Source organism: Lynx rufus, unplaced genomic scaffold (genome assembly GCF_022079265.1).
Source record: "Lynx rufus isolate CCGP_SWC_20201006 ecotype Redwood Valley unplaced genomic scaffold, mLynRuf1.p SCAF_22, whole genome shotgun sequence".
Lineage (NCBI taxonomy): Eukaryota > Metazoa > Chordata > Mammalia > Carnivora > Felidae > Lynx > Lynx rufus.
Window position 1 is genome coordinate 22,291,964 of NW_025814837.1, and position 27,983 is coordinate 22,319,946.

Sequence of the window (27,983 nt, forward strand, 5' to 3'; positions counted from 1 at the left end):
TCCTGCAGTTATGTGGAAAGCAGAATTCACAAGTCATAAACTTGAATATTTAGCTTAGATGTCCAAGCAAAGTGTTGAAGGTGCTTCCTAGTTTCTTCTTGCTGCTTATAGTAAAATGCAAGAGGAGATAAACTAAGGGGAAGCGTCTTAAGGAATCAAGATGCTGATTTAGGAAATTCTTGGCCTTTCCAGGTGGCAAAATATGCTAAAAGTAAGAGAGTGCTTCTGAAATCATGGCATAAAGAAATGGCTGGGTGGGTGACTGTCCAACCCTTTGATGAAACCTTGGAAAGATTAAAAGGCCAGAGTATTCAAGCATACAAAAAATCCTTCAGAGAGATGAAGAGTATTCCTAATAGATCTTCTCAACCAACCAAGAGGACTCAAGGAAGTTTAAGAGGATTGGCCCTCAGTCATTTCAGGAAAAGGCAAAAAAAGAGAAGGGATTATTTTTTCAAAATCTGTGGATCTGGCTCTTGTCTGATGAGTGATTCCCCTTGAATTCAAAACAAGGTCCACAAGGTTCTTGAGAATTTTAGAGCAGCAGAAATTATACCAGCTTAGGCTGAAAGGGAGAGAGTATAAAATTAAAAGAAAGCTGTCAATTATACTCCAATTATACTCCAATTATACTGCCAGGAAGCAGGCTGATAAAAGTAGTCAGCTATAAACACATGCTACCTTTCACAGAAAAGGAAGGATGACACAAAGGATGAAAACCAAAGCCAAGAGAGATGAACCATAGCTCAGAGGGTGGAGCCAAGAGCCCTAAGTGCTAGGAGCCAGGGTTATTGCCAGGCCTTACTAAACTTATATTGAATCCTAATCAAGGAAGTCTGCCTAGAGTTCACCTGGCTAGATTTTCAGACTGATTTGGATTTAAGTAAGGCCATTTTTCCCCCATATCTTCTTTTTTAACTAGAATAGCTATAACTCTAATGCTTTAACTGTCCCGCTATTGTATGTTGGTTGTGTTAGAAGCAGGTCACTTGTTTCTTGAGTTCCACAGGTCCACAAATGGAGAGGAAATTTTCCCAGAAGCTGTACTTAATGGATTATACCAGAAGCTTCTGTTCTAACCTGATTTAGATTTTTTAAATGATGAGATTTGGGGCTTTTAAGTTGATGAAATTTAGATGAGATCATGGACTTTGAGTTCATGCTATAATGAAATGATACCCTTGCAAACCTTGGGAAGGGCTGAATGTATTTTACATGTGAGACAGACATGGAATTCTGGGGGCCAGAGGCTGGGCCCATGGTAGGCAAAATTCTAAGAAAGACTCCCAAAGAGCTTCACAACTGTAAAGTCTCCTCCCCTTTGAATTTGGTTGGAACCTGTGAATATAATGACTTTAACACTCACAAAAGGGAGATTATTCAAGTGGGTCTAATCTAAGCATAAATGCCCTTTAAAAGCAGAGAATTTTCTCTAGATGACAGCACATGGAGAAGTTAGAGTCGAAGGCTAGTTACTGAAAGTGCTATTGTGACTTTGAAGATAGAGGGAGCCATGGGCAAGGACTGAGAGTTGATCCCTAGCTGACAGCTATCAAGGAAACAGAACTGTATTGGGCTATCAACCTGAATGACCTTAAAAATGGATTTTCCCTAAAGCCTCGATAAGAGTTCAGCCCAGCCAATACCTTGTTTTCGGTGTTCTGAGATCCTAGGCAGTGACCCAGGTGAGATTGCCAGAATTCTGACCTACAAAATTGTAAACTAATAATGAGTGTTTTTTTAAGCCATTATGATTGTGTTAATTTGTTAGGGCATCTATGTACAATTCTAGAAAATGCACACAACTCCACGGTACAGAATGCAGATCAGTGATTGCCTAGGGATAAAATGTAGAGGGGTAGTTATGGTAGATGGATTATATAGGATCTTGACAAAATCTTGGGAGATAATGATAACATGTTTATTATCTTGTTTGTGATGGTGGCTTTGCAGGTACACACATAAGTCAAAGCTCATTAAACTATCCATTATAAGTATACACAATTTGTATCAATTATACCTCAATACAGCTATAGAATCATAAAAATAATCCTACAAGAGGCACCTGGGTGGCTCAGTTGGTTGAGCTTCCAACTCTTGATTTCAGCTCAGGTCATAATCTCACAGTTCAGTTGATGAGATACAGCCCCATGTCAAGCTCTATGCTGACAGTGTGGAGCCTGCTTGGGATTCTCTCTCTCCCTCTCTCTATCCCTCCCACTCATGCTCTCTCTCTCGCTCTCTCAAAATAAATAAACATTTAAAATATAATCCTCCTAGACAACTCTAGAAAAGATGCCCAAATAACATTCTCATTCAAAAGGTAGAAGATCTAGAGAAACAGGTAAAAAAGCCTCAGTTAATTTAGCCTCTAGTTCTATTAAATTGATCAAATAAACTGCATGTACTAATATCCTCTGGATTTCTGGAGAAAAAATTTTTAAAGTTTACAATCTAGAAAGAACAGAATGCTTTCTTTGTAACTTCTCTGAACTCACACATTTTAGCTGCCTACTGTCTAGTAACATCATCACAGTTACTCCTACAGTTAGAAAATAAACCAAAATTTAATCAAGACTTGTTTCCTATTCTCTGTTTCTCATATTGCTTAGTGATCTCTAAGTGATCTGCTTCTCTAAACTTGTGCATCACTTTCCACCTATTCCATCCTTTAGTCTTTGACTGTATACTGTGGTTTATTATGTTCTAATGGTTTCTTACATGAGTCTTACCTAACTCAAAGATACTTGAGGCCAAGAGTCAGTTTATTCATTCATTAATTATTGGCAGTTCTAGGTATATGCTGGTATGAGAAACATAAATAAAAATTTTTCCTACCTCCCACAATGTATTCAAGAGGATATGAATTCATCTATATGTTTGTTTGTTTGTTTGTTTTCAGTGAGCCACCTAAAGAATAAACCACTTTCTGTTTTCATGATAAATGTGAGAAAAAAACCTATCTGGATAATCCATATATGTGGAAAATGGCTCTAAGGGCAAGTATAAAAGCCTCCCTTTAGAAAGAAAAAAAAAAAGTGGATCATGAAATAAAAGGTGTTGCCAGGAAGACTGTAAATACAGAGAAATAAGCATATACATTGAATAACTTCTAGGTACCAGGTCCTATGTTAGATACCTTCACATATGTTACTTCACTTCATAATAATCCTACTAGGTCTAAAGATTACCCTTCTTATTCCTCAGAAAACAGGATAGCATAGTTAAATACTTATTCAGACACTCAGAAGATAAATATCAAGGCTCAATATATAGATCCAGCTGATCCCACAGCCTAGTCTTTTTTTCTGACTGAGGAAAATCCATGAGCAAAAGTAGAGAGTCCTAAATTTAAATAACAACAAACAGTCCAGTTTGACTAATAATCAGGATGTATGCGGGTGATTTTGGGAGAAGAAGCTAAAAATCAAACTGGGTGCCTTATATTTTTTGTTAAAGATAGTGACCAAAAATGATTTTAATACTACAAGTGACCATTCATTTGCCTTAGCTGTCGTCCAAACTTGTCCCATGTTGTGTCACAGTTATCTGATAGTCAGGCCAAAGCCTAACTGGAAAAAGTAAATGGTGAATGAAAAAAATTTTTTCCTCATGTTCTCCACCCCTAGAGATAAATTTGTTTTTATACAGTCCCAAGGATTTGGACTGCTACTGAAAAAGTCCAAGAGGTCCTCCTCAAGTTCCCAGAAGCCCCAGAAGATTTAGGTAAACTCCTAGTAATATTTAGAGGGAAAGGTTGATTGTGAAGTTATCATGGTATTCTGACTTGCTTTCAAGCTGGAGGAGACTAGTCAATAGAACCATGAATTTAATTAAAACCATCTACAGAGTTCTGGGTTGGTCCATACATCCAAACACTGACAACAGGTCACCATGGTACGTATAATAATTTCCACCTGTACTTACCTTATTTAATCTCTCCTTTCTAACCACTTGAATAGCTGCCTTCAAATCCAATTCTATATTCTGCAGAAGAGTTTCCTTAAAAATGTGAGCTTAAAATGCCTAATCTGATTGAGGGACACATGATTGCATGGTAAATGTGCTAATGGCTTATGTCAACGGGTTTAACAGCTTGTCTGATTCTGAGTGATTCTGAGTGGAACTCGGGCTATTAGTTCAACCAATGTCACTAAAATCTCTAACAAAAAATACTGTGTTAAAAACTCAAGACTGGTGATATCATATATTGAGAAAGGTTTGTTTGGATCATTATATATAAACCATTCTAAATCGCTTCAGGCCACCCAACAGATCCTCTGATTATTAGCTAATGAGCCTATTATTAAGATCTCAGGTTCATTAGCAAACATGATACAACATAAAGTGCCTTAATTTAGGAATCAGAATTCAAGTCTTAGTTATCGCTTATTAGCCATGTCAGCTAGCCTCTATGAACCTGTTCCTTCATTATAACTACAACTTCATAAAACTGCTTTGAGGGTAAAGTGACATAACTGAAGTACAAGAACTCTGATAACCAGAGAGCTATGCCAACAGCACTGTGGTGCTTCCCAGAGTGTGGTAGGCCAGTGGTGCATGATAGGAGTCAAATGAGGTGAACTGGAGAGCATCTTCAGGGAAGGGAAGCCCCTTTAATGTAATTATAATCCTCCTCTGAATCACTATCAAGAAAAAACCCAAAGTCTCACTAAAGCTGAATATATAAAAATTCACTAAAGATATGTCTCTAGGGTACCAAACCTGAAAAGGTATGTTGAGGGTTTCTGATAAGAATGAGTTTGAGTCACAGAATTGGAAGAACTAGAATAGGACAAAGTAAATAGAGCCTATAACAAGGACAGAGCAAAGGGAGCAATTAAAGCCAGGCCCAGACCTAAGTCATGGACTAAACTCTCTGTCCTCTTCCAAGAAAACAACCAGCCCACAGTAATGTTCGCCTCTCGAAAATGTTGACATCCAAGAGAAAAATCCTATTCCCCACTGGTGCCTTTCAGACCATTGGAAGAAAAAGGCCTTATTTACTTGGTCTTTACCTTATCAACTAGAAAATCCCTTTGGTGGCTGTCTCAGTCAGTTCCAGGCTGAATAAACATTTATTCTTCAGGGTTCAGGAGGGTCAAAGCTCAAGATCAGGATGCCAGCATGGTCAGGTTCTTGGTGAGAGCTCTCTTCCTGGTTCTGTCCTCACCTGGCCTCTTCTTGGTGTGTGCATGCAGAGTGAGGTTCCATAAAGCCATTAATCCTATTACGAGGGCCCTACCGTGATGACCTAATCTAACTCTAATTGCTTCCCAAAGGCCACACCCCTAAGTACCATCACTTGAGGGTTAGGGTTTCAGCATATGAATTTTGGAAGGGTACAAACATTCAGTTTGTTGCACAGCGGTTGCACATAAAAACCAAGTTCCTATAAAAGGTAACAGATCATCTAGCAAAGTGTAAGAGATCTATTTTGAACCAAAATTAACATGACATGAGCCTAAAGTCTCTGAATGTAGAAAAAACATCAGAAAGGCCACCAATTAACCACCTATGGAAGTCATCAAAGAACAATGCAGAGTAACTATGAAGTTCAGAGTCAGCATGGCAGTACACAATCAAGAGCTGAAGCCCAACACTAAATATGGCCTTTGTTTTAATTTGTTTTTAGTTACTTGTTTTTAGGCAGGACCACAATGGGAATGATGGATTTCAAATCTTCCTCATGTAAGAAACCAGGTACAAGCTAGGAAATCTGATCTCAAGAAAAAGATCAAGAAAATATGATGTTCAGACAGAAAAACTCTATGGAGAGTATTCAGGTGAATCACCTGAATTTGAGTAGAGATTGTGATAGAAAACCTTTTTGACCCGAAACTGAAAAATATGCAAGCAGTTCAAACATTTATTGATCACTTAAAATATTCCAAGTCCAGTTCTAAGTGCCTTACGTGTATCAACTCATTTAATCCTCATAACAACTTAAGAGGTAAGTATTATAGGGGCACCTGGGTGGCTCAGTCGGTTAAGCGTCTGACTTGGCTCAGGTCATGATCTCGAGGTTTGTGAGTTCAAGCCCCACGTCGGGCTCTGTGCTGACAGCTCGGAGACTGGAGCCTGCTTCGGATTCTGTATCTCCCTCTCTCTCTGCCCCTCCCCCACTTCTGCTCTGTCTCTCTCTATCAAAAATAAATAAAAATTTTTTAAAGAGAGATAAGTATTATTATTGCCCATTTCTATGGATGAAGAGGCTAAAGCATAGAGACTTAACTAACTTTCTCAAAGTCTTAAGCTACTAGCTGAAAAAGTTGGGGTTCAAACCTAAGCAAGTTGGCTTCAGAATGCACTGACTGCTACACTGAACTTATTACCATCTATACAAAAGAGGCCCTTGCCTAAAGTGGCCAAGAAACTGAAAGAAACTAAGTCAAACTTTGACTAGAGGATACAAATAAAGGCTGAGTAATAGGGTCTATCCCTTTGCCTGAGCATTTCCAAGCATCCTAAAAGACTTTAAGTCTGTAAAAAAATACGATAGAAAAGAAAATCCTAAGAAGTTTTAAAGGTAATATAAAAATCTCTGAATGAAAATATCTTATTAAATAAATTTGATAATAAAGTTCATTAGGTCAGTTGGCTAAACTCTGGTAATGAAGTCAAAGGTTAATCTTAGTCTGGCCTTTTTGTTCCCACATGGCATATGACTGTTCCGTTTTCCAGAATCATCCTTTGTTCAAAAAAGAGCCCAACACTTAAACAGGAATTACAAACAAGGCCCAGAGTTTGTACACCTTAGGAGCAGAGGTAAGACTAGAACCACTGTTTCTTAAAAAAACAAAAAAAAAACAAAAAAAACAAACTTCTGTGTTTTGAATACCAGACTCAGTGAATAAAAATTCTCTTTTTCTCTCAAGTATCAGGATTTGTGATGCAAAAATAAAAGTCCAAAAACTTGGTGAGGATAAAATGTTTCCACGAACTATATAAAATCTATAAATACTACAAGAAGCTGGAAAGAGTTTCAAATGAGGTTTGGAGAGGTTTGCTTCGAGTTTAATACCTTTTTCCATTTCTGTAACAAGTTAGAGTATCCCTATAAATACAAAGTTAAGCCTATATTACCATATTCACACACTCAAAGAATGAACAAACTTCAAAAATAACACTTCTCTTTGGCAAAATCAGTAAATGAATTAATTTTGTCATATAATCATTTCAATCTAACATTTTACTTAGCAGATAAATATTTATAAAAAAGCTGTAAATTGTATAAATACTTTTGTCAAAATGCTAAGGGAAAGAAGCCAGACACAAAAGATTACATGTTCTATGATTCTGTTTACATGAAATTCTAAAAAAGCAAAACTAATGGTAGAAAACAAATCATTGTTTACCAAGGGCCAGGGGTGGGAGGAAGGGAATGACTGTAATTGGACACATGAGTTTTGGAGGTGAAGAAAATGTTCTATATTATGACTATGGTGGTAGATAGACAACTGTATATACATTTTCTAAACCCATCGAACGCTATACTAAAAACTGAAGAATTTTATGTGAAATTATATCTCAATTTGAAAAAAGATTATACATAATAAATCAGCATGCCTTTCAAAGAATCATTTCAGTAAAAATATTTTACTTAGTAAAGAAATATTTGTGGAAAATCTGTAAATAATATAAATATCTTTTAAATCATAAGCACTGTTTTCTGACATTTTTATAAGAAATATTTCTTAAATATTCTTCTAGAAAACAAAGCAAAACTATGAAGCACTTGAAAAGTGACCTTGAATGCAATTTAAAACCCTCTAAAATGTTTCATAAACACAACACAATGATTACTTGGTAGGTCTTTCAGTATTTTTTCCAGAATGTAACAGTATAACGAAGGTCATAAGTTTAGGTTGCACAGGGGCCAAGTAGACAACACAAGTGAGTAGCACGGAGCAAGTGTTAACTATAGTAAACCGCAAAACACGGGTCCCTTCCCAAGTGAGCTGCTACCAGTGGTTCCTACTTACTGATGCCAGGAAAGAATACAGACCACAGTGCAGCCAGAGCTTCTAATGTTTAAAGAAAAGCAGAAATCTAGACTTTATGTGAAATTCCCTCATTTTTTAGAATGGTGGTTTAAATTTTTTTACAACACCATAGGGCCAAACAAAACATATCCATGAGCAGAATTATGACCTCTGGTCCACAGTGCATGCTTTCTGAACTTTTTCAATAACAAAGTCTTGTCGTTTTTCTAACTGCTTGCCTTTTTATTTACAGTGAATCTGGAATAATGGGGAATACTAATGCAACTGAAGTAAATTCATCTCAAAATTACATAAAGACTAGTCACTTATGGTCTTTTGCAGAAAAACCAAGTCCTGTTTACATTTCTAAGCATACTGGTTGGTAAGAAAAGGAACAATCAGTTAGAATGGAAGAAGGGGTGGGGAAAAACGGAAGAAAATCACAACTTTAAGACCACAGTCAGCTTCTAGACTCCAGAGCAACAAAATAATCCATGTGTTGAAATTTGAGAACTTCATTGCCCCAACTAGTCCAACCCGGCTGTAAATTTCGAGCAAACAATTCCAAACATTCCCCATCTGGCTTGACATAGTCTTTTAGAACCTCTGTCCAAAAAAGAGAAAAAAAACACAAAAATTATTATTAAGAAAGGAATCAATTTCCTTTTAGCAGTTAAAAGCAAAGAACAGGGATGTTTCCTTTTAAAAAAGGGGTGGGGAGGAGGATAGCTAATTAATTTCAAGGATTTCATCACGGGCTTTACTATTTATAGTTAGAAATCATTTGAAATGAGCACTCCTGAGATTGGGGATAATACCATCAGAACTTTGAGAAGTCCTAATTTATCAGGTTTCATTTGTAGATGAGAAATAAGGATTTTAACACCCACACAGGTGACTTTTCAATTTTCCAATACTGACACATCTCCTGAGTACTAACTTAATTTTTTAATAAATGTAATCCACGCATGAAAAATAAGTGTATAGGAACAATACAAAAACAATTCACTTAAAAAACTGAGACAAAAATATAAGTGTCTGCAAGCATATATACTAGCAAAAGAGCAGTAAATGAAAAATTAGGCATCAATAAAAATATTGAGAACACATAACTAACAAATATAACAATATCCTCTTAGCTATAACTGGATATAGTACATTCCCTCATTTCCAAATTATAGACCCTTTTTACCTAAAATTTCACCATACTATTTCCACAGATAAGTATTTTTTATTTAATGTATATATGTATTAATAACTACTGAAAACTTTATTTTTGAGAAAAAAAGTACATCATATATATGGTGACTAAATGCTATGATATACAGTGACAGAAAGAATATACCATAGAAGCCTTTTTTTTAAAGTACATGTTCATTTGGATGACAATATTTAAATCAATTTAACCTTGATCATGTTCCGGTTAGCAATATTAACATTACAGGAACTGGGTATGAAAATAATAATTGAGGGATGAAAAGTCACCAGAAGAGTATTTTCTAAATATAGTTCTTAACTGCTATACAAGATTGAGCTTAGAAGAAATCTATCAAATTCCTTTTAGGAATGATAAGTATTCCTTAGGAGTACTTGATATAGGTAAAATTTAAAAGAAAATGTATTTAAAGTTACAGAGAGGGAGGGAGGCAAACCATAAGAAACTCTTAAATAGTGAGAACAAACTGAGAGTTGATGGGGGTGGAGGAGAGGTGAAAGTGGGTGATGGGCATTGAGGAAGGCACTTGGGATGAACACTGGGTGTTGTATGGAAACCAATTTGACAATAAATTGTATTAAAAAAATTTTTTAAAGAAAGAAAGAAAGAAAATATATTTAAAAACATGTTTCATAATGTTCTCCAGTTGCTCTCACAGCAAAATAACGGTTTATTTGTTTAAAAGCATCGGTATTATTCACCAAAAATCAAGGAATTTATGAAGTATTCATTGTCTATAACCCAACTGAACTCAAATTTGGGCTTTGATAGTTTTTAGGAGATGCTAACATGAGACTTCTAGTTCTTTTTTAAGTGTATAATTATAACTAAATGTTATTAAGCCTGAAAGAAAATTTGCCCAGAGTCTTAGAGGACAATAAACCTATATCACATTTCTAGTTTTTCCTCGTGAATTCAATGCCTTACCAACCTCAATTCACTTTTACTGTCATCTAAGGTTATAGTGAAGGAATATTTTGTTTGTTTTTGCTTATTTGTTCAGTTTTTCAGTTTTTAGGCACAAAGATGTTAGCAACTCTATTTTAGACCCTTAATCTGGAGTCTAAACTGGAGTCAGTCAAAATTGTTTACTATTCTGAGCACTCACTATAATTAGTGCTATGGAATTTAACAAAGGAAACAGTTATCCATGTTTTCTAAGAGCACACAAGCTAGTAGAAAACGATGGCCATGTACTTGGAGTTGACAAATACAGTACATAAAACCTAAACCCATTTACTACTTCCTACTTTCCCAAGGTAACACATTTCTGCATGTGTTTTTTTTTTTTTCTGGTTGAGAAAACTAGAAAATCAAGGAGCAATGTTTTTAAAATGTTAACCACATTTCAAAACAAAGCAAAAGAAATGAGAGCAAATTAATGAAAATGTTTTCTTTTCTAATCTTAAGTATCAATTTAAAAGTAAACTCGAGATCTTAGAAGTTCTAACCACAAGGAAAAATATTTTATAACTGTGTGTGGTAATGGATGTTAACCAGACTTGTGATCAGTGACTATTTCTCAATATATACATACACGAGCCATTGTGTTGTATATCTGAAATTAATATTATATGTCAATTACATCTCTATTTTTAAAAAGTAAATTCCAATGTATAAATTTAAGTATGAATATGATATATACACATACTTAAGATAATTACATAACATTGGACATTAGTAAAACATGCTACTAACCACAGAAGAGGAAATAATCCGTACATAGCCAGTCATTCCTCTTTTGCTCTAGGAGCAAAGGGGCAGGGCCGGGTGGGGGGGGGGGGGGAGGGGGGGAGAAGCAGCTCGAACACCTGTGCACAAAACCTCATCAAACTGTGTTTTACTCTTCAGACAGAAACTGTTAGTGAATAAAGTAGTAAAAGGGAGTAGAGATTCCTCTAAGGTAAAATATGAAAACCAATTTTGATTCAAATACTTTCATAATTTTCCCACCTTAAATCTTTAAATTTAATAAACATTTATAAGGTTATGTGATAAGTTATAGCTATTTATGACTTATATATGTATCTTTTAAAACATTTTTTATAGTTAGCAGTAGAAATCAATTAAAAATTTTTTAAAATCTTAGTGTTTCTAGAAGTAAAAGAACATTTCATTTTACAAATTTGCACAAAACAGTTTAAGAACCTTTACATGTAAGTTCTAAGCATATATATAGGACATGTAGTATCCCAAATCCCAGAGTTATGATTTCAGAGTAAATTACAGTCAGAAATCTGAAAGTTGTTTTTTGGTGGCTTTAGTTTGTATGGCTCTGTACTTCTGTACGTGCACTTGCTAGACATAGTGACATGAATTCAAAAATACAGAATTACAAATACTTCTTGTCTACCACTACCTAACTAAAACATAAGGATTACATATATCAAGTCATGTAGATCTTTCCCCCCCAAAAATCTTTCTTTTCAAAATGTTCCAAATCCTAAAAATATGTTTGTGCTGCTCTCTACTGGGAATATGGCAGAACTACACTTCATACACAGGCTATAAGACTAATTTTTATTAGCATTAATAAAAGACTAATTTTTACTTACTATTTTAAAACCTTGCTTCTTAACACTAATATTTAAACATTATTTTATTCTATGTAAAAGGAATTGATGAATATTTTAACTATAATTTTGGAATGAAAGTTTAGGTCTTAGCATTTAGATTTTTAAAAGTAAAAACATAAGCCCTGGGGCGCCTGGCTGGCTCAGTAGGAGGAGCATGCAACTCTTGATCTCAGGGTCATAAGTTTGAGCCCCATTCTGGGTGTAGAGATCACTTAAATAAATAAAAACTAAAAAAAAAAAAATCCCTAAGAAAAACACTAAATTATTCTTTGATACTTAACTGATAAAATTCAAATGAAAAGAATACAAATTAGATTTCCTCCATCAAATATAACTGGTGCCAACCATTATTTTCTTCTCAAAGAACAGTACAATCTCACTTTTCATTTAAGTCACATATTTAATGCATTAAAGAGTCTACGATAGTACACGGCTTAAAGACAATTACTCATTCAGCATTTCTCTAAGTCAAAGAATGGATCATCAGGTAAACATCTGAATATTTTTCAAATTAAGCAACACTACAACACTACAAGACTCTTCTGTATAAGCAATTTAAGATAAAAGAAATTCTAAGTGTTATCAATATAAATTACCTTGGGAATTTATATTCACTTTCCTATGTATTCTAGCTCTATCCCATATTCTACAAAATAATATGATAGGTTGGGAACCTTATAGTTTTCCTGAGCAGCATCTTGAAAGTTTTTGGTTTTTTTAAGTGAGGATCACAAAATCAATACAATAGATATTCCTAAAGAAAATTTTTAATAGATAACTCATATCAAATTTGGTGTCTCTCATGAACTTACAATTCTATTTTTTTAAACTATCACTTGAAAAATTTAGCATACACTAACCTTCCACTATAAGCTACAGAATTTCAAATACATTATAATCAATCCTCACAACTCTAAAAGATTAAATACCATTAGTCTCTCTTTAAATGAGGACTTTCAGGTAGAACATGTTAGAGTAACATATAGTAGCAGAGTCAGGATTCAAACTCATGTTAGTCAATCTCCAAATCCAAACCTTTCCACTATTCCTTGGTGCTTAGCTTCGCTGAATGATGAACATTACACCAACGCATTAAGACTAGTAAGAACCGTAGCCTGCAGCAATTACCTTTCCGGAGGTTCAGAATAGCAACACTACCTCAACATAAAACTGAGTCTCTACCAAGTATCAAGGGGATTGTAACCATGTCTCTGACTGCTATTCTAAGCACCTGATTTCAGAACAAGCTAGGGACAGAGCCCTCATAGTAAAATAAAGCCACTAGTAGAACTACAGTCCTCAGATGCCCCATCAGTCTATCAAGGACAGTGGGGCAGTAACAACCAAGGGGAACCTAAATAAATGGTATTAAGGGGAAAAGCAGAGGTGAAATAAAATGAACCTATGCGGCGCATCAACAGTTCATAATCTTATTCAACAGTCTTTAGATGGAACCAGTCTCTGACCACCTTCTAACTACTTTCCAACCTTCTTACCAGGCACAACCTCTAGGACCAGCCAACACCATTTTTTGTGGTTAGCTCCTTATTGCTGACCAACAATGAGCTCCCAGATTTGTCAGAATTATTCTACTGAGGTGTCAACCACCTGATCAACCTGGATCTGTGGGCCTCCTACACCTACCTCTCAGGGCTTCTATTTTGACTGTGACAATATGACTTTGGAGGGCCTGGGCACTTCTTCCACAAGTTGGCCAAGCATCTCTTGGAAGACGCAAAACCAGTGCAGCAACTGTGCCATCTGCCAAAGCATGAAGAAACCCTCCCAGGATGAGTGAGGCAAAGCCCTCATTGCCATGGAAGTTGTCATGGCCCTGAAGAAGAACCTGAACCAGGCCCTTCTAGATATGCATGCTCTGGGCTCTGTGTACACAAATCCCCATCTCTGTAACTTCCCAGAGAGCCACTTCCACATGAGGAGGTAAAATTCATCAAGAAGTTGGGTAACCACCTAACTAACCTCCACAGGCTGGATGGCCGCCAGCTGGTCTGGGCAAGGCCAAGTATCTCTTTGAAAGGCTCACCCTCAAGCACAATTAGGAGCCTCTGGAGCCCAGCAGCCTTTGAGGGACCCCTCCACACCCCCTGATGTCAGAGCTTCTGCCTGCACTTCTCCCTGCAGCCACTAGGCAGCTCTTTAACCATCATGGAGCCCCCTCTCAAGTCATGGACCAAATGAAAACAACAAAGCTTTTGCAGCAAAATAAAAACAAAAAACACTATTCATAAATTCTTCTATAAAATTTTAGAGAACTAATAAAAATAAACATCTGATTTAATTTCCAAATGTCTACACCAAATACTAAATTTAATCCTTTTCTCAATTTGACAGAAGTCATAACAATTCTATTTTATAAAAACATACCAGCAAGCGGTGGCTTATGTGAGTGAAGAGTACAGGGCACACTGACAATTAACTTGTGATCTGGAATAGGAAGCACTTTTACATCTGCATTCCTAATTAAAACAAAACAACAATGTAAATTATACTTTAAAGGACAATTTTTCATATATAAGCCACAGTTGCCTTGATTTTTTTTTTTACTTTTCAAATACTATCTGAATTTAAAAATAAATTCAAGAATAGAAAAAATAATCAAAATCAACAATTTAAGTATTGAGACATTAGTGATAATCTCCTTTTCTTCAATAATGGCAGTTACACACTATATAAAACAAAGGATAATATAAAATTTCATGTGCCATACCATTCATACTTTTCTGATCTGGGCCATTTTCAGATTTTCAAAAATGTAAAAATTTAAGGAAAATCAATGATCTTTATGCCATTAATTTTATAAAATGTATAATTGTATACATTTATACAGTTTTGAAAAATCATCTTTCCTACCTTAATGGTACAGCAGTTTTTTCTCGAACTCTCCCCAGTACAAGACCTTCATAAGGCTTTTTGTGTGGAGAATCTAATGGGAACACAAACTCTCCTGAATTGGTGATCTGATAGGAGGGGTCAAAAAAACAAAACAAAATTAAACCATACATCTGTAAATACCCAGGAAAGAGTCTGGCTTTTTATCTATCACTATACAATTTCCACCAAAGAAAAAAAAATTATTAAACCTCTAGGCTAGTGTTAATAAAAATATAATGTAAACCACAAATACAAACCGCATTTGTAATTTAAATTTTCTACTAGCAACATTAAAAACGTGAGAAGTTGGGGCGCCTACGTGGCTCAATTGGTTGTGTCCGGCTTTTGATTTCAGCTCAGGTCATGATCTCATGGTTCATGAGTTCAAGCCCCACTTCAGCTCTGAACTGACAGTGCTGAGCGTGCTTGAGATTCTCTCTCCCTCCCTCTCTCTCTGCCCCTCCCTAGTGCGCACATGCACACACTCTCTCAAAATAAATAAACATTAAAAAAAAAGTTGGAAGCATGTGGTAAAAATAATTTTAATTATATCTTTAGCTTAATTTCACATATCCAAAATATTATTTTAATATGTAATCAATTCAAAAAGTTACTGAGGTATATCACATTTTTTCTTTCATACTGCCTTTGAAATCCAATGTACATTTTACACTTAGCATCAATTCAATTTTGAACAGCCGTAATTCACGTGCTGAAGAGCCACATATGGTTAGTGACTATCACATTAGACAGAGCAACTATAAGGGACTAAAATATTTTAAATATCACTTTACACATAAAAATCTACTTTTCATTAAAATTTATTCCTGGAAGCCATGTCATCATTAATTCATTTATTCACTCAAATAACATTTACTGATTACTGATAATATAAATAAGTAGATTACAATAAAGTATATTCCTTCATAGAAAATAGTGTCATAAACATTGTCAGAGCGAGAATTAGTAATAAAACAACTCAGGGATTGATAAAATAGACAACACTTAGTCTAATTCCTTGGCATTATAAATCCAGAAATTCAATTTTACCATTTCACCTGGAGTTATTATACTCTCAAAGACTCACTTAAGCTAATCAAACTGAAAACACTATTTATAATAACAATATCAATTTATTAACCATTGAAATACATATTTTCACTATCAGAATATTCATATCTATTATCTATGGAACACTTTACTCAACATCAAGATACCTAAAAAGCCAAATCGGTAAAGTCCTTTTATCACCTCTAGGACCCATAAGAGATAGATCTCTTTCACATAGTGCTGTACAAATACAGACAAGTTCTTATTCTTTGGATATCTTCTATATTCCATGCAAATTACTCCTTCTGTTATAACAGTACATATAGTTACCTAATAGTGTTTCATATCACTTACTGCATTTTTGTCTTAAACTCTAGGCTTATCATATCATCTCTCAGAACTGATTACTACTACAAATAAATAATCTTAGCTTTTATGGGCTAACATTTTATTGGTTTTGATTTCAGAAGGTACCTTTTCCCTGACTTTGGCCCCAGTTTCTGACAATAAAAAACCTGTAATAATGTACAAGGTAGAATGGGTTTTATATTCCTGTAAATGTCCACATCAACCAAATCAACCAAAGCTTAGCCCAGGGTACAACATGAAAGCACAGATACAACTATTAATGTTTTTTTCCAAGTCCATTAAAATAGGTGCAAATAAACAATATACACAGCTTTTCGAAGATATACCAGAAGAGCCTTTAGTGGCTCAGTTGGTCAAGGGTCCCAACTCTTGATCTTGGCTCAGGTCATGATCTTACAGTTCGTGGGATCAAGCCCCATGTCAGGCTCTGCACTGACAGCACAGAGCCTGCTTGGGATTCTCTTTCTCCCTCTCTGCCCCTCTCCTACTCATGCTCTCTCTCTCTCAAAATAAATAAATAAACTTTAAAAAATAAAAGAAGATATACCAGTAGACTACAAAATACATAGGAAGAACATAAACATAGAACTCACCTGTCTAAAATGAATATATCAGCTATATAAATATTAAACATTCAATTGACAAGTTGGCTTATCTTTTTAAAATATAGGAGTGCTTTTGCAGGATTCATCTAAGTAGACAATAATCTTTAAAAAGATGTCCAACGGACTCTGAACTGATGCCTTATTTTTCTGTATTTTTTTATTTTTATAGCAAGCAGAGATATTAAAGACCAGTCAACCAATCCAAGAGTTGGAATCATTTCTTTCAAAAATAGGCATAGCAGCACATAGGCACTGAGGACCTATGGTAAAATTCAAAGTATGTAAGGTTCTTGGTTCTTTCCACCTCTTCCATGCTGAGTTACTTGGGTATTCTCTCTCCCATCCCCAGCAACATAAGAAAAAAGAAAAAGAAAAAAAAAAAGAAGGAAAGAAGTTGCAAATGGTGACTGAAATTGTGGATGTGAAAAGAGGAAGAAAATGAAGGGTAAGACTATTTCTATGTTTAGTGCTAAACAGATTTTCCAAAGTTTTTGTTTGTTGTTTTTAAACTACAGACATCAGAGCTTTTTAAAATGTCATCCTGATATCTCCCTGAGTGACTTCCTAAGGCCAGCACGTTGGGACTCTACTATAAAAAGACACAGAACAAATAAGCAAAAAGCCTCCGAGAATAAGAAAATAAAAGTATTTAGTAAAAAAAAAAAAAAGTATCAAAGTAAAAGTTTTAATTAGACCGTGTTAAAGGAGTAGAGCAGTAACATGCTAAGCATTAAAAATTACATGCTACATTTATGTGTAAGTTATGTGACTTACATGGCACGCTATATAATAACAAGTTAATTTCTGAACTTACTTTTACCCAGTGCCATTCAGCGACTACCTCAACAGACCAAGAAGGATAAAGTTCTTCCTTTACAAAACGCAGGTGCTTCTGTCTATTGGTCACCCAAGTAATAACAAGGCAGTTTGGAGCAGCCAGTTTAGGGATAAGTATCTCCTTTATTTGCAGTGGTGATAAATAACTGTACCTACAAATAAACAGAAAAAAAATATTAGCAAAATTCACTGCAAAAAGGAAGAATAAGCAGAGAAAAGACCCATATAATACTGACTCCACAAACACAGAGCTCTTCTAGCAGTTTATTTATATAACTAAATATGAGGCCACAGTGACACCCAGTGGACATACTATTACATGCAAATTGGAATTAACCCATTTTCATTTTTAACAGTGAAAAATTGCCAGGCTATATTTATCATTTTTAACTGTATTACATTTCAGTAATTTCACTAATATGCTTTTCTCCCATTCAAAATTAAACAAACATTATTGCTCGTTTTTCCTAATCCTACAATATACAGGGACCCTATCACAGTGAGTCTTGAAACCACCAACCCTCAGTCTATCATCCTGCTTCTTTTTTATTCCCAATCAATTCTACTGGGCTCTCTGAAACCTTCATACTTTCATTTTTTAAATATTCTATATAGTCTTGCACCTCTGAATCATTAACAGTACAAACTTTGATTTCTCTTGCTAAAACTACTTGCTCTATAATATCCAATTTAAAGAATGTGGCCCTTTCTCTAACACTCAATACACACCAGAAAGAGAGATGGGTCAATATTCTCCTAGCTCTCTTATTGCTGCTTCTAGGCTATGCTCCTCCATCTGCATAAAATCCACTTCTCCTTGAGGGACATGCCATCCAGCTATGCTAGACTGTAATGTTCTATCAAACCCATTTCTTCCGCACTCCCCATAATCGATGAAGCCTTAAGCTCTAAGAACCTTCTCCCTTACCAACACAAATCTTGCCATTATCCTGGGCAATTTCAAGACACAATTTATATAATGTGCACACCTTGCCTAATCTTCCCGTAAACAAATACAATTACATTCATCTCAATATTCCATTCCCAGTGACCCCCAACCTGGACCTTAGCATCACTCATACTTAATTCCATCTCAAACTAAACACCAATCTCTGGCAGTAAATACCTATCTCTTACCTATTCTTTAACCTTACCAAAGCATCCCATGACCCATCCCTCTACTTTTACTGAGTCTATCATTTCTTCCTGACCACATGCTCCTCTTCTCCACAGACTAGCAATCATCAATCATTTCACTGTCCTCTCATTAGCACCCTAAATTCCCATCCCCTCTTTATCCTTCACCCCACAGCTCCTTCAAACCTCCAATCTTCAAATCAACTTCCACACAATTCACTTCTACTTCTTCACATGGGGAAAATCTGATGGTGAAAAACGCAGAAGTGAAGAATTGGCTCAATTAAACCCATTCTGAGGCTCTCAAAACTACTAAAACTACTCATCAATTCTTTTATTTATTCTTGGTCAACTACAAACCCTCATCTCTTTTCAAATCTCTTGCCCAAATTCACTATTAGCAGATGAAGTTAACTCATATTATCAGTAAAAATAAAAGCCAACAGACTCCTTCAATTTCCTAACCCTCTCTTCTTATATACCTTCACTTATTTCTATACATTTCCTCTTAAATGAAATGGTATGGCTTCACCTATTTAAAGCTTATCAGTCCAGCTGTGTTCTCTTATTCCCATTTTCTACTATCTTATAATGCTAATTATTCCTCTCCTTTGTGTTTCAACCTCACTAGTAGTTCCTTACCACCAGCCTCAATATTAAAGGAAGAAAAGAAGAGAGAAAGAGGGGAAGGAGGTAGTGGAAGAGAAAAAAGACAAGAAATTCGCTCAATTCAGTCTTCTAATGTCTACATCTAACCTAAGGACTGGTATGCATTTAGTCTTTCTACTTTCTTTTATGTTATTCCTCAATGGACTATAATAGGCTTCTACTATTATACCTGTTCTAGAAAAAGTAAATGACATCCTAAAGGCCAAATGCAATAAATATTGGAATCCAACTCTCATACACAGCAACTGTATGATATAAGGAAGTGATCAATAAGTATTTTCTTAAACAAATAAGTAAAATAATTCAGATCTCCTGCACCCAAGTTTTCTGCCATCCAGACCAGTGCTCTTCCAGTAGGCTAGCATTTCATATAATCAAAGTGATAATTTAAAAAAAAAACTAAGGGGAGCCTGGGTGGCCCAGTCATTAAGCATCTGACTTTGGCTCAAATCATGATCTCACACACAGTTTGTGAGCTCGAGCCCCGCTTTGGGTGAGCCCCACTTCTCCCTCTCTCTCTCTCTCCCTCTCTGTCTCTCTCTCTCTCACTCTCCCTCTACCCCTCCTGGAATTCTTTCTCTCTGCCCCTTGCTCTTTCAAAAAAATTTTTTTAATTAATTTAAAAAATTAAAAGCTTGGGGCTCTTGGGTGGCTCAGTCAGTTGAGCATCCGACTTTGGCTCAGGTCATGGTCTCACAGTTCATGTGTTCAGGCCCCGCATCGGGCTCTGCGCTAACAAACAGCTCAGAGCCTGGAGCCTCCTTCGGATTCTGTGTGTGTGTGTGTCTCTCTCTCCCCCTCCCCTGCTCATGCTCTGCCGCTATATCTCAAAAATAAATAAATGTTAAAAAAAATTTTTTTTAATTAAAAACTAAGTTTGCCACAGTGTGAAAAACATCAAGTCAAAAATTTGAAGTCTGATGTTCCCAATAACTACAGATTCTTTGACTGTCTTAATTTTATTTAATTGGGTTTATTTGCCAGGGGTAGTGGAGAATGAAATATTCCATTTATTAGTGTTATTCTCCTAGAAGTTATTCAACAAATTCTAAAATATGCATCTTTATCACCAACGTAGTATTCTAGGCAAAAAATGTTTAACCTGAATCTAATCATGAAAAAATAATCAGACAAATCCAAATGGTAGGAAATCTACAGAAAAGTGGCATGGGATCTTAAAAAAGAGTCAATAACCTGAAAAAAAAAAAAAGCCAGGAGATGGTTGTGCAGTAAAGGAATAAAAAAAAAATAAAGACCAAACGTAATGTATGATCCTCGATTAGAGCTTAAATCTGAAAACCAAAAAGAAAAATATAGCCATAAATAATAGTTTGAGAAGAGATAAAAATATATATATATATTAGTATTTAATGTATATTTGATACTATTATATTTGACAATATTAAACTTTATTGGGAGTAATACTGGTATTATAGTTACGTAGGAGAATATACTTGTTTTTAGGAGACACATGCAAAAGAATTTGTGGGTGAAAGCATGATGTCTGCAACATCAGATAAAAAAGCAGACAGATGGAGAGAGAGAAAATACACACAAATGTGGTACAATATTAATAACTGATGAATCTAGAAGAAAGGTAATTTGACATTCACGTACTATTCTTTCAAATTTTCTCAAAATTTGGAATTTTTTAAATCAAAAGTTAAGAGAAAGAAGCAATACAATAAACATTACAAAAAGATCATAAAGACACACCTATAAGCTAAATGGGAGAAAAAAAACAAAAAAATGTCAAAATATGCTGTGTAAAACCATTACAAAATGTTATAAAAGGAATAAGTCTATTTTTCTGATTTATAAAAGCTGCCCCCAAAAATGCAGGACTTGTTTACTTTTTTAAAGTTTACTTTTTTAAAGTTTTACTTTTCTAAAACTTCTAAAAAGGATAAGAATAACCTAAAAAACTATCAATTTTCATTAAAGTAAAAAGCAAATGAAATTTAGACTGAATATTTTTTTTTAAATGTTAACATTTATTTATTTTTGAATGAGACAGAGACAGAGTGCAAGCTGAGGAGGGGCAGAGAGAGAGGGAGACACAGAAACTGAAGCAGGCTCCAGATGTGGGACTAGACTCACAGACCGCGAGATCATGACCTGAGCCGAAGTCAGCCGCTTAACCAACTGTGCGACCCAGATGTCCCTAAACTGAATATTTTAAAAAGTAATTCTTAGAGCATCTGACTTCAGCTCAGGTCATGATCTCACAGTTTGTAGGGTCAGCCCCGTGTCGGGCTCTGTGCTGATAGCTCAGAGCCTAGAGCCTGCTTTGGATTCTGTGTCTCCCTCTCTCTCTGCCCCTCTCCTGCTCGCACTCTGTCCCTCTCTGTCTCTCAAAAATGAATAAACATTAAAAAAAAATTTTTTAAGTAATTCTTAGAGAAAACTGAATACATTACCAAAGAATATTACAAAATTGGACTCTTTGATTCTTTTCAATTTAACACTTAACTCTAATAATGAGAAGCAATTGGGAACAGTCTTTTCAACAAATGATGCTGGGACAACTGGATATCCAAATGCAAAAGAATAAAATTGTGATTTTATCTGATTTCATATATAAAATTAAACTCAAAATGGGTCAAAGCCCTAAATATGAGAGCTGAAACTCTTAGAAAACAGGTGTACATCATTGTGACCGTGATTAAGGCAATGGTTTCTTTTTTTTTTTTTTTTTTGAGAGAGAGAGCAGGCACGAGTGAGGGGCAGAGAAAGAAATAGAGAAGTGGAGCTCACCCAGAGCTCGTGTTTTACCCAAAGCAGGGCTCGTGCTCTCACCAAGCAGGGCACAAGCTCACCTGAAGCAGGGCTCGATGTGGGACTCAAACTCATGAACTATGAGTCAAATGTTTAACGACTGAGCCACCCAGGTGCCCTAAAGGCAATGGTTTCTTTTTTTTTTTTTTTTTTAACGTTTATTTATTTTTGGGACAGAGAGAGACAGAGCATGAACGGGGGAGGGGCAGAGAGAGAGGGAGACACAGAATCCGAAACAGGCTCCAGGCTCCGAGCCATCAGCCCAGAGCCCGACGCGGGGCTCGAACTCACGGACCGCGAGATCGTGACCTGGCTGAAGTCGGACGCTTAACCGACTGCGCCACCCAGGCGCCCCAAGGCAATGGTTTCTTAAACACAATACCAAATGCACAAGCAACAAACGTTAAGTTTGACTTCCACAAAATGTAAAACTGTGTGCTTTGAAAACAGTAGAAATTAAGTGAAAAGGCAACATGGCAAATAGGAGAAAATACTTACCAATCATACAAGGTAAGGGCCTAGAATCCAGCATATATAAAGAACTCTTAGAAATCAACAAAAGACAAATAACTTTAAAATGTGCAAAGGGAAGATGGCGGCGTAGGAGGACGCTGGGCTCACCGCGCGTCCTGCTGATCACTTAGATTCCACCTACACCTGCCTAAATAACCCAGAAAACCGCCAGAGGATTAGCAGAACAGAGTCACCGGACCCAAGTGCAGACGAGAGGCCCACGGAAGAGGGTAGGAAGGGCGGCGAGGCGGTGCGCGCTCCACGGACTGGCGGGAGGGAGCCGGGGCGGAGGGGCGGCTCGCCGGCCAAGCAGAGCCCCCGAGTCCGGCTTGCAAAAGCGGAGGGGCCTGACGGACTGTGTTCCGACAGCAAGCGCGACTTAGCGTCTGGGAGGTCATAAGTTAACAGCTCTGCTCAGAAAGCGGGAAGGCTGGAGGACAAAGGGAGGGTGAGCTGCGGAGCCCCCGGACGACAGAGCTCAGTTTGGCGGGGAACAAAGGCGCTCTCCAGCGCCATCTCCCCCGCCCATCCCCCAGCCAAAATCCCAAAGGGAACCGGCTCCGGCCAGGGAAATTGCTCGCTCCGCGCGAACACCCAACTCTGTGCTTCTGCGGAGCCAAACCTCCGGCAGCGATCTGACTCCCTCCGGCTGCACAGGGCCCCTCCTGAAGTGGATCACCTAAGGAGAAGCGAGCTAAGCCTGCCCCCCCTGCCGCCGTGCACCTTGCCTTCCCACCCCAGCTAATACGCCAGATCCCCAGCATCACAAGCCTGGCAGTGTGCAAGTAGCCCAGACGGGCCACGCCACCCCACAGTGAATCCCGCCCCTAGGAGAGGGGAAGAGAAGGCACACACCAGTCTGACTGTGGCCCCAGCGGTGGGCTGGGGGCAGACATCAGGTCGGACTGCGGCCCCGCCCACCAACTCCAGTTATACACCACAGCACAGGGGAAGTGCCCTGCAGGCCCTCACCACACCAGGGACTATCCAAAATGACCAAGCGGAAGAATTCCCCCCAGAAGAATCTCCAGGAAATAACAACAGCTAATGAGCTGATCAAAAAGGATTTAAATAATATAACAGAAAGTGAATTTAGAATAATAGTCATAAAATTAATCGCTGGGCTGGAAAACAGCATACAGGACAGCAGAGAATCTCTTGCTACAGACATCAGGGGACTAATGAACAGGCACGAGGAGCTGAAAAACGCTTTAAAGGAAATGGAAAACAAAATGCAAACCACCACAGCTCGGATGGAAGAGGCAGAGGAGAGAATAGGTGAACTAGAAGATAAAGTTATGGAAAAAGAGGAAGCTGAGAAAAAGAGAGATAAAAAAATCCAGGAGTATGAGGGGAAAATTAGAGAACTAAGTGATACACTAAAAAGAAATAATTTACGCATAATTGGTATCCCAGAGGAGGAAGAGAGAGGGAAAGGTGCTGAAGGGGTACTTGAAGAAATCATAGCTGAGAACTTCCCTGAACTGCGGAAGGAAAAAGGCATTGAAATCCAAGAGGCACAGAGAACTCCCTTCAGACGTAACTTGAATCGATCTTCTGCACGACATATCATAGTGAAACTGGCAAAATACAAGGATAAAGAGAAAATTCTGAAAGCAGCAAGGGGTAAACGTGCCCTCACATATAAAGGGAGACCTATAAGACTCGTGACTGATCTCTCTTTTGAAACTTGGCAGGCCAGAAAGAATTGGCACGAGATTTTCAGGGTGCTAGACAGCAAAAATATGCAGCCAAGAATCCTTTATCCAGCAAGTCTGTCATTTAGAATAGAAGGAGAGATAAAGGTCTTCCCAAACAAACAAAAACTGAAGGAATTTGTCACCACTAAACCAGCCCTACAAGAGATCCTAAGGGGGACCCTGTGAGACAAAGTACCAGAGACATCACTACAAGCATAAAACATACAGACATCACAATGACTCTAAACCCGTATCTTTCTATAATAACACTGAATGTAAATGGATTAAATGCGCCAACCAAAAGACATAGGGTATCAGAATGGATAAAAAAACAAGACCCATCTATTTGCTGTCTACAAGAGACTCATTTTAGACCTGAGGACACCTTTAGATTGAGAGTGAGGGGATGGAGAACTATTTATCATGCTACTGGAAGCCAGAAGAAAGCTGGAGTAGCCATACTTATATCAGACAAACTAGACTTTAAATTAAAGGCTGTAACAAGAGATGAAGAAGGACATTATATAATAGTTACAGGGTCTATCCATCAGGAAGAGCTAACAATTATAAATGTCTATGCGCCGAATACCGGAGCCCCCAAATATATAAAACAATTACTCATAAACAGAAGCAACCTTATTGATAAGAATGTGGTAATTGCTGGGGACTTTAACACCCCACTTACAGAAATGGATAGATCATCTAGACACACGGTCAATAAAGAAACAAGGGCCCTGAATGAGACACTGGATCAGATGGACTTGACAGATATATTTAGAACTCTGCATCCCAAAGCAACAGAATATACTTTCTTCTCGAGTGCACATGGAACATTCTCCAAGATAGATCATATACTGGGTCACAAATCAGCCCTTCATAAGTTTACAAGAATTGAAATTATACCATGCATACTTTCAGACCACAATGCTATGAAGCTTGAAGTCAACCACAGGAAAAAGTCTGGAAAACCTCCAAAAGCATGGAGGTTAAAGAACACCCTACTCACGAATGAGTGGGTCAACCAGGCAATTAGAGAAGAAATCAAAAAATATATGGAAACAAACGAAAATGAAAATACAACAATCCAAACGCTTTGGGACGCAGCGAAGGCAGTCCTGAGAGGAAAATACATCGCAATCCAGGCCTATCTCAAGAAACAAGAAAAATCCCAAATACAAAATCTAACAGCACACCTAAAGGAAATAGAAGCAGAACAGCAAAGGCAGCCTAAACCCAGCAGAAGAAGAGAAATAATAAAGATCAGAGCAGAAATAAACAATATAGAATCTAAAAAAACTGTAGAGCAGATCAACGAAACCAAGAGTTGGTTTTTTGAAAAAATAAACAAAATTGACAAACCTCTAGCCAGGCTTCTCAAAAAGAAAAGGGAGATGACCCAAATAGATAAAATCATGAATGAAAATGGAATTATTACAACCAATCCCTCAGAGATACAAACAATTATCAGGGAATACTATGAAAAATTATATGCCAACAAATTGGACAACCTGGAAGAAATGGACAAATTCCTGAACACCCACACTCTTCCAAAACTCAATCAGGAGGAAATAGAAAGCTTGAACAGACCCATAACCAGCGAAGAAATTGAATCGGTTATCAAAAATCTCCCAACAAATAAGAGTCCAGGACCAGATGGCTTCCCAGGGGAGTTCTACCAGACGTTTAAAGCAGAGATAATACCTATCCTTCTCAAGCTATTCCAAGAAATAGAAAGGGAAGGAAAACTTCCAGACTCATTCTATGAAGCCAGTATTACTTTGATTCCTAAACCAGACAGAGACCCAGTAAAAAAAGAGAACTACAGGCCAATATCCCTGATGAATATGGATGCCAAAATTCTCAATAAGATACTAGCAAATCGAATTCAACAGCATATAAAAAGAATTATTCACCATGATCAAGTGGGATTCATTCCTGGGATGCAGGGCTGGTTCAACATTCGCAAATCAATCAACGTGATACATCACATTAACAAAAAAAAAGAGAAGAACCATATGATCCTGTCAATCGATGCAGAAAAGGCCTTTGACAAAATCCAGCACCCTTTCTTAATAAAAACCCTTGAGAAAGTCGGGATAGAAGGAACATACTTAAAGATCATCAAAGCCATTTATGAAAAGCCCACAGCTAACATCATCCTCAACGGGGAAAAACTGAGAGCTTTTTCCCTGAGATCAGGAACACGACAGGGATGCCCACTCTCACCGTTGTTATTTAACATAGTGCTGGAAGTTCTAGCATCAGCAATCAGACAACAAAAGGAAATCAAAGGCATCCAAATTGGCAAAGATGAAGTCAAGCTTTCGCTTTTTGCAGATGACATGATATTATACATGGAAAATCCGATAGACTCCACCAAAAGTCTGCTAGAACTGATACATGAATTCAGCAAAGTTGCAGGATACAAAATCAATGTACAGAAATCAGTTGCATTCTTATACACTAACAATGAAGCAACAGAAAGACAAATAAAGAAACTGATCCCATTCACAATTGCACCAAAAAACATAAAATACCTAGGAATAAATCTAACCAAAGATGTAAAGGATCTGTATGCTGAAAACTATAGAAAGCTTATGAAGGTAATTGAAGAAGATTTAAAGAAATGGAAAGACATTCCCTGCTCATGGATTGGAAAAATAAATATTGTCAAAATGTCAATACTACCCAAAGCTATCTACACATTCAATGCAATCCCAATCAAAATTGCACCAGCATTCTTCTCGAAACTAGAACAAGCAATCCTAAAATTCATATGGAACCACAAAAGGCCCCGAATAGCCAAAGGAATTTTGAAGAAGAAGACCAAAGCAGGAGGCATCACAATCCCAGACTTCAGCCTCTACTACAAAGCTGTCATCATCAAGACAGCATGGTATTGGCATAAAAACAGACACACAGACCAATGGAATAGAATAGAAACCCCAGAACTAGACCCACAAACATATGGCCAACTCATCTTTGACAAAGCAGGAAAGAACATCCAATGGAAAAAAGACAGCCTCTTTAACAAATGGTGCTGGGAGAACTGGACAGCAACATGCAGAAGGTTGAAACTAGACCACTTTCTCACACCATTTACAAAAATAAACTCAAAATGGATAAAGGACCTAAATGTGAGACAGGAAACCATCAGAACCTTAGAGGAGAAAGCAGGAAAAGACCTCTCTGACCTCAGCCGTAGCAATCTCTTACTCGACACATCCCCAAAGGCAAGGGAATTAAAAGCAAAAGTGAATTACTGGGACCTTATGAAGATAAAAAGCTTCTGCACAGCAAAGGAAACAACCAACAAAACTAAAAGACAACCAACGGAATGGGAAAAGATATTTGCAAATGACATATCGGACAAAGGGCTAGTATCTAAAATCTATAAAGAGCTCACCAAACTCCACACCCGAAAAACAAACAACCCAGTGAAGAAATGGGCAGAAAACATGAATAGACACTTCTCTAAAGAAGACATCCAGATGGCCAACAGGCACATGAAAAGATGTTCAGCGTCGCTCCTTATCAGGGAAATACAAATCAAAACCACACTCAGGTATCACCTCACGCCAGTCAGAGTGGCCAAAATGAACAAATCAGGAGACTATAGATGCTGGAGAGGATGTGGAGAAACGGGAACCCTCTTG

General features: G+C 37.1%; 1 protein-coding gene across 3 annotated transcripts in view; it reads right to left on the bottom strand.

Annotated features, from left to right (window-relative positions):
* METTL4 (methyltransferase 4, N6-adenosine) overlaps nt 1–27,983 on the bottom strand; it is a 78,690-nt gene that overhangs the window by 15,080 nt on the left and 35,627 nt on the right. For 2 of the 3 annotated variants that reach the window (XM_047087034.1, XM_047087032.1), the window contains exons 6-9: nt 17,508–17,682; nt 14,649–14,755; nt 14,163–14,254; nt 7,655–8,591 (exon numbers count right to left, since the gene is read on the bottom strand). In XM_047087034.1, coding sequence (XP_046942990.1) covers nt 8,446–8,591; nt 14,163–14,254; nt 14,649–14,755; nt 17,508–17,682 — 520 coding nt within the window. In that variant the 3' untranslated portion in view covers nt 7,655–8,445. Of the gene's footprint in view, nt 1–7,654; nt 8,592–14,162; nt 14,255–14,648; nt 14,756–17,507; nt 17,683–27,983 lie in introns of those variants that run through there. The other variant, XM_047087035.1, reaches the window with a different exon arrangement.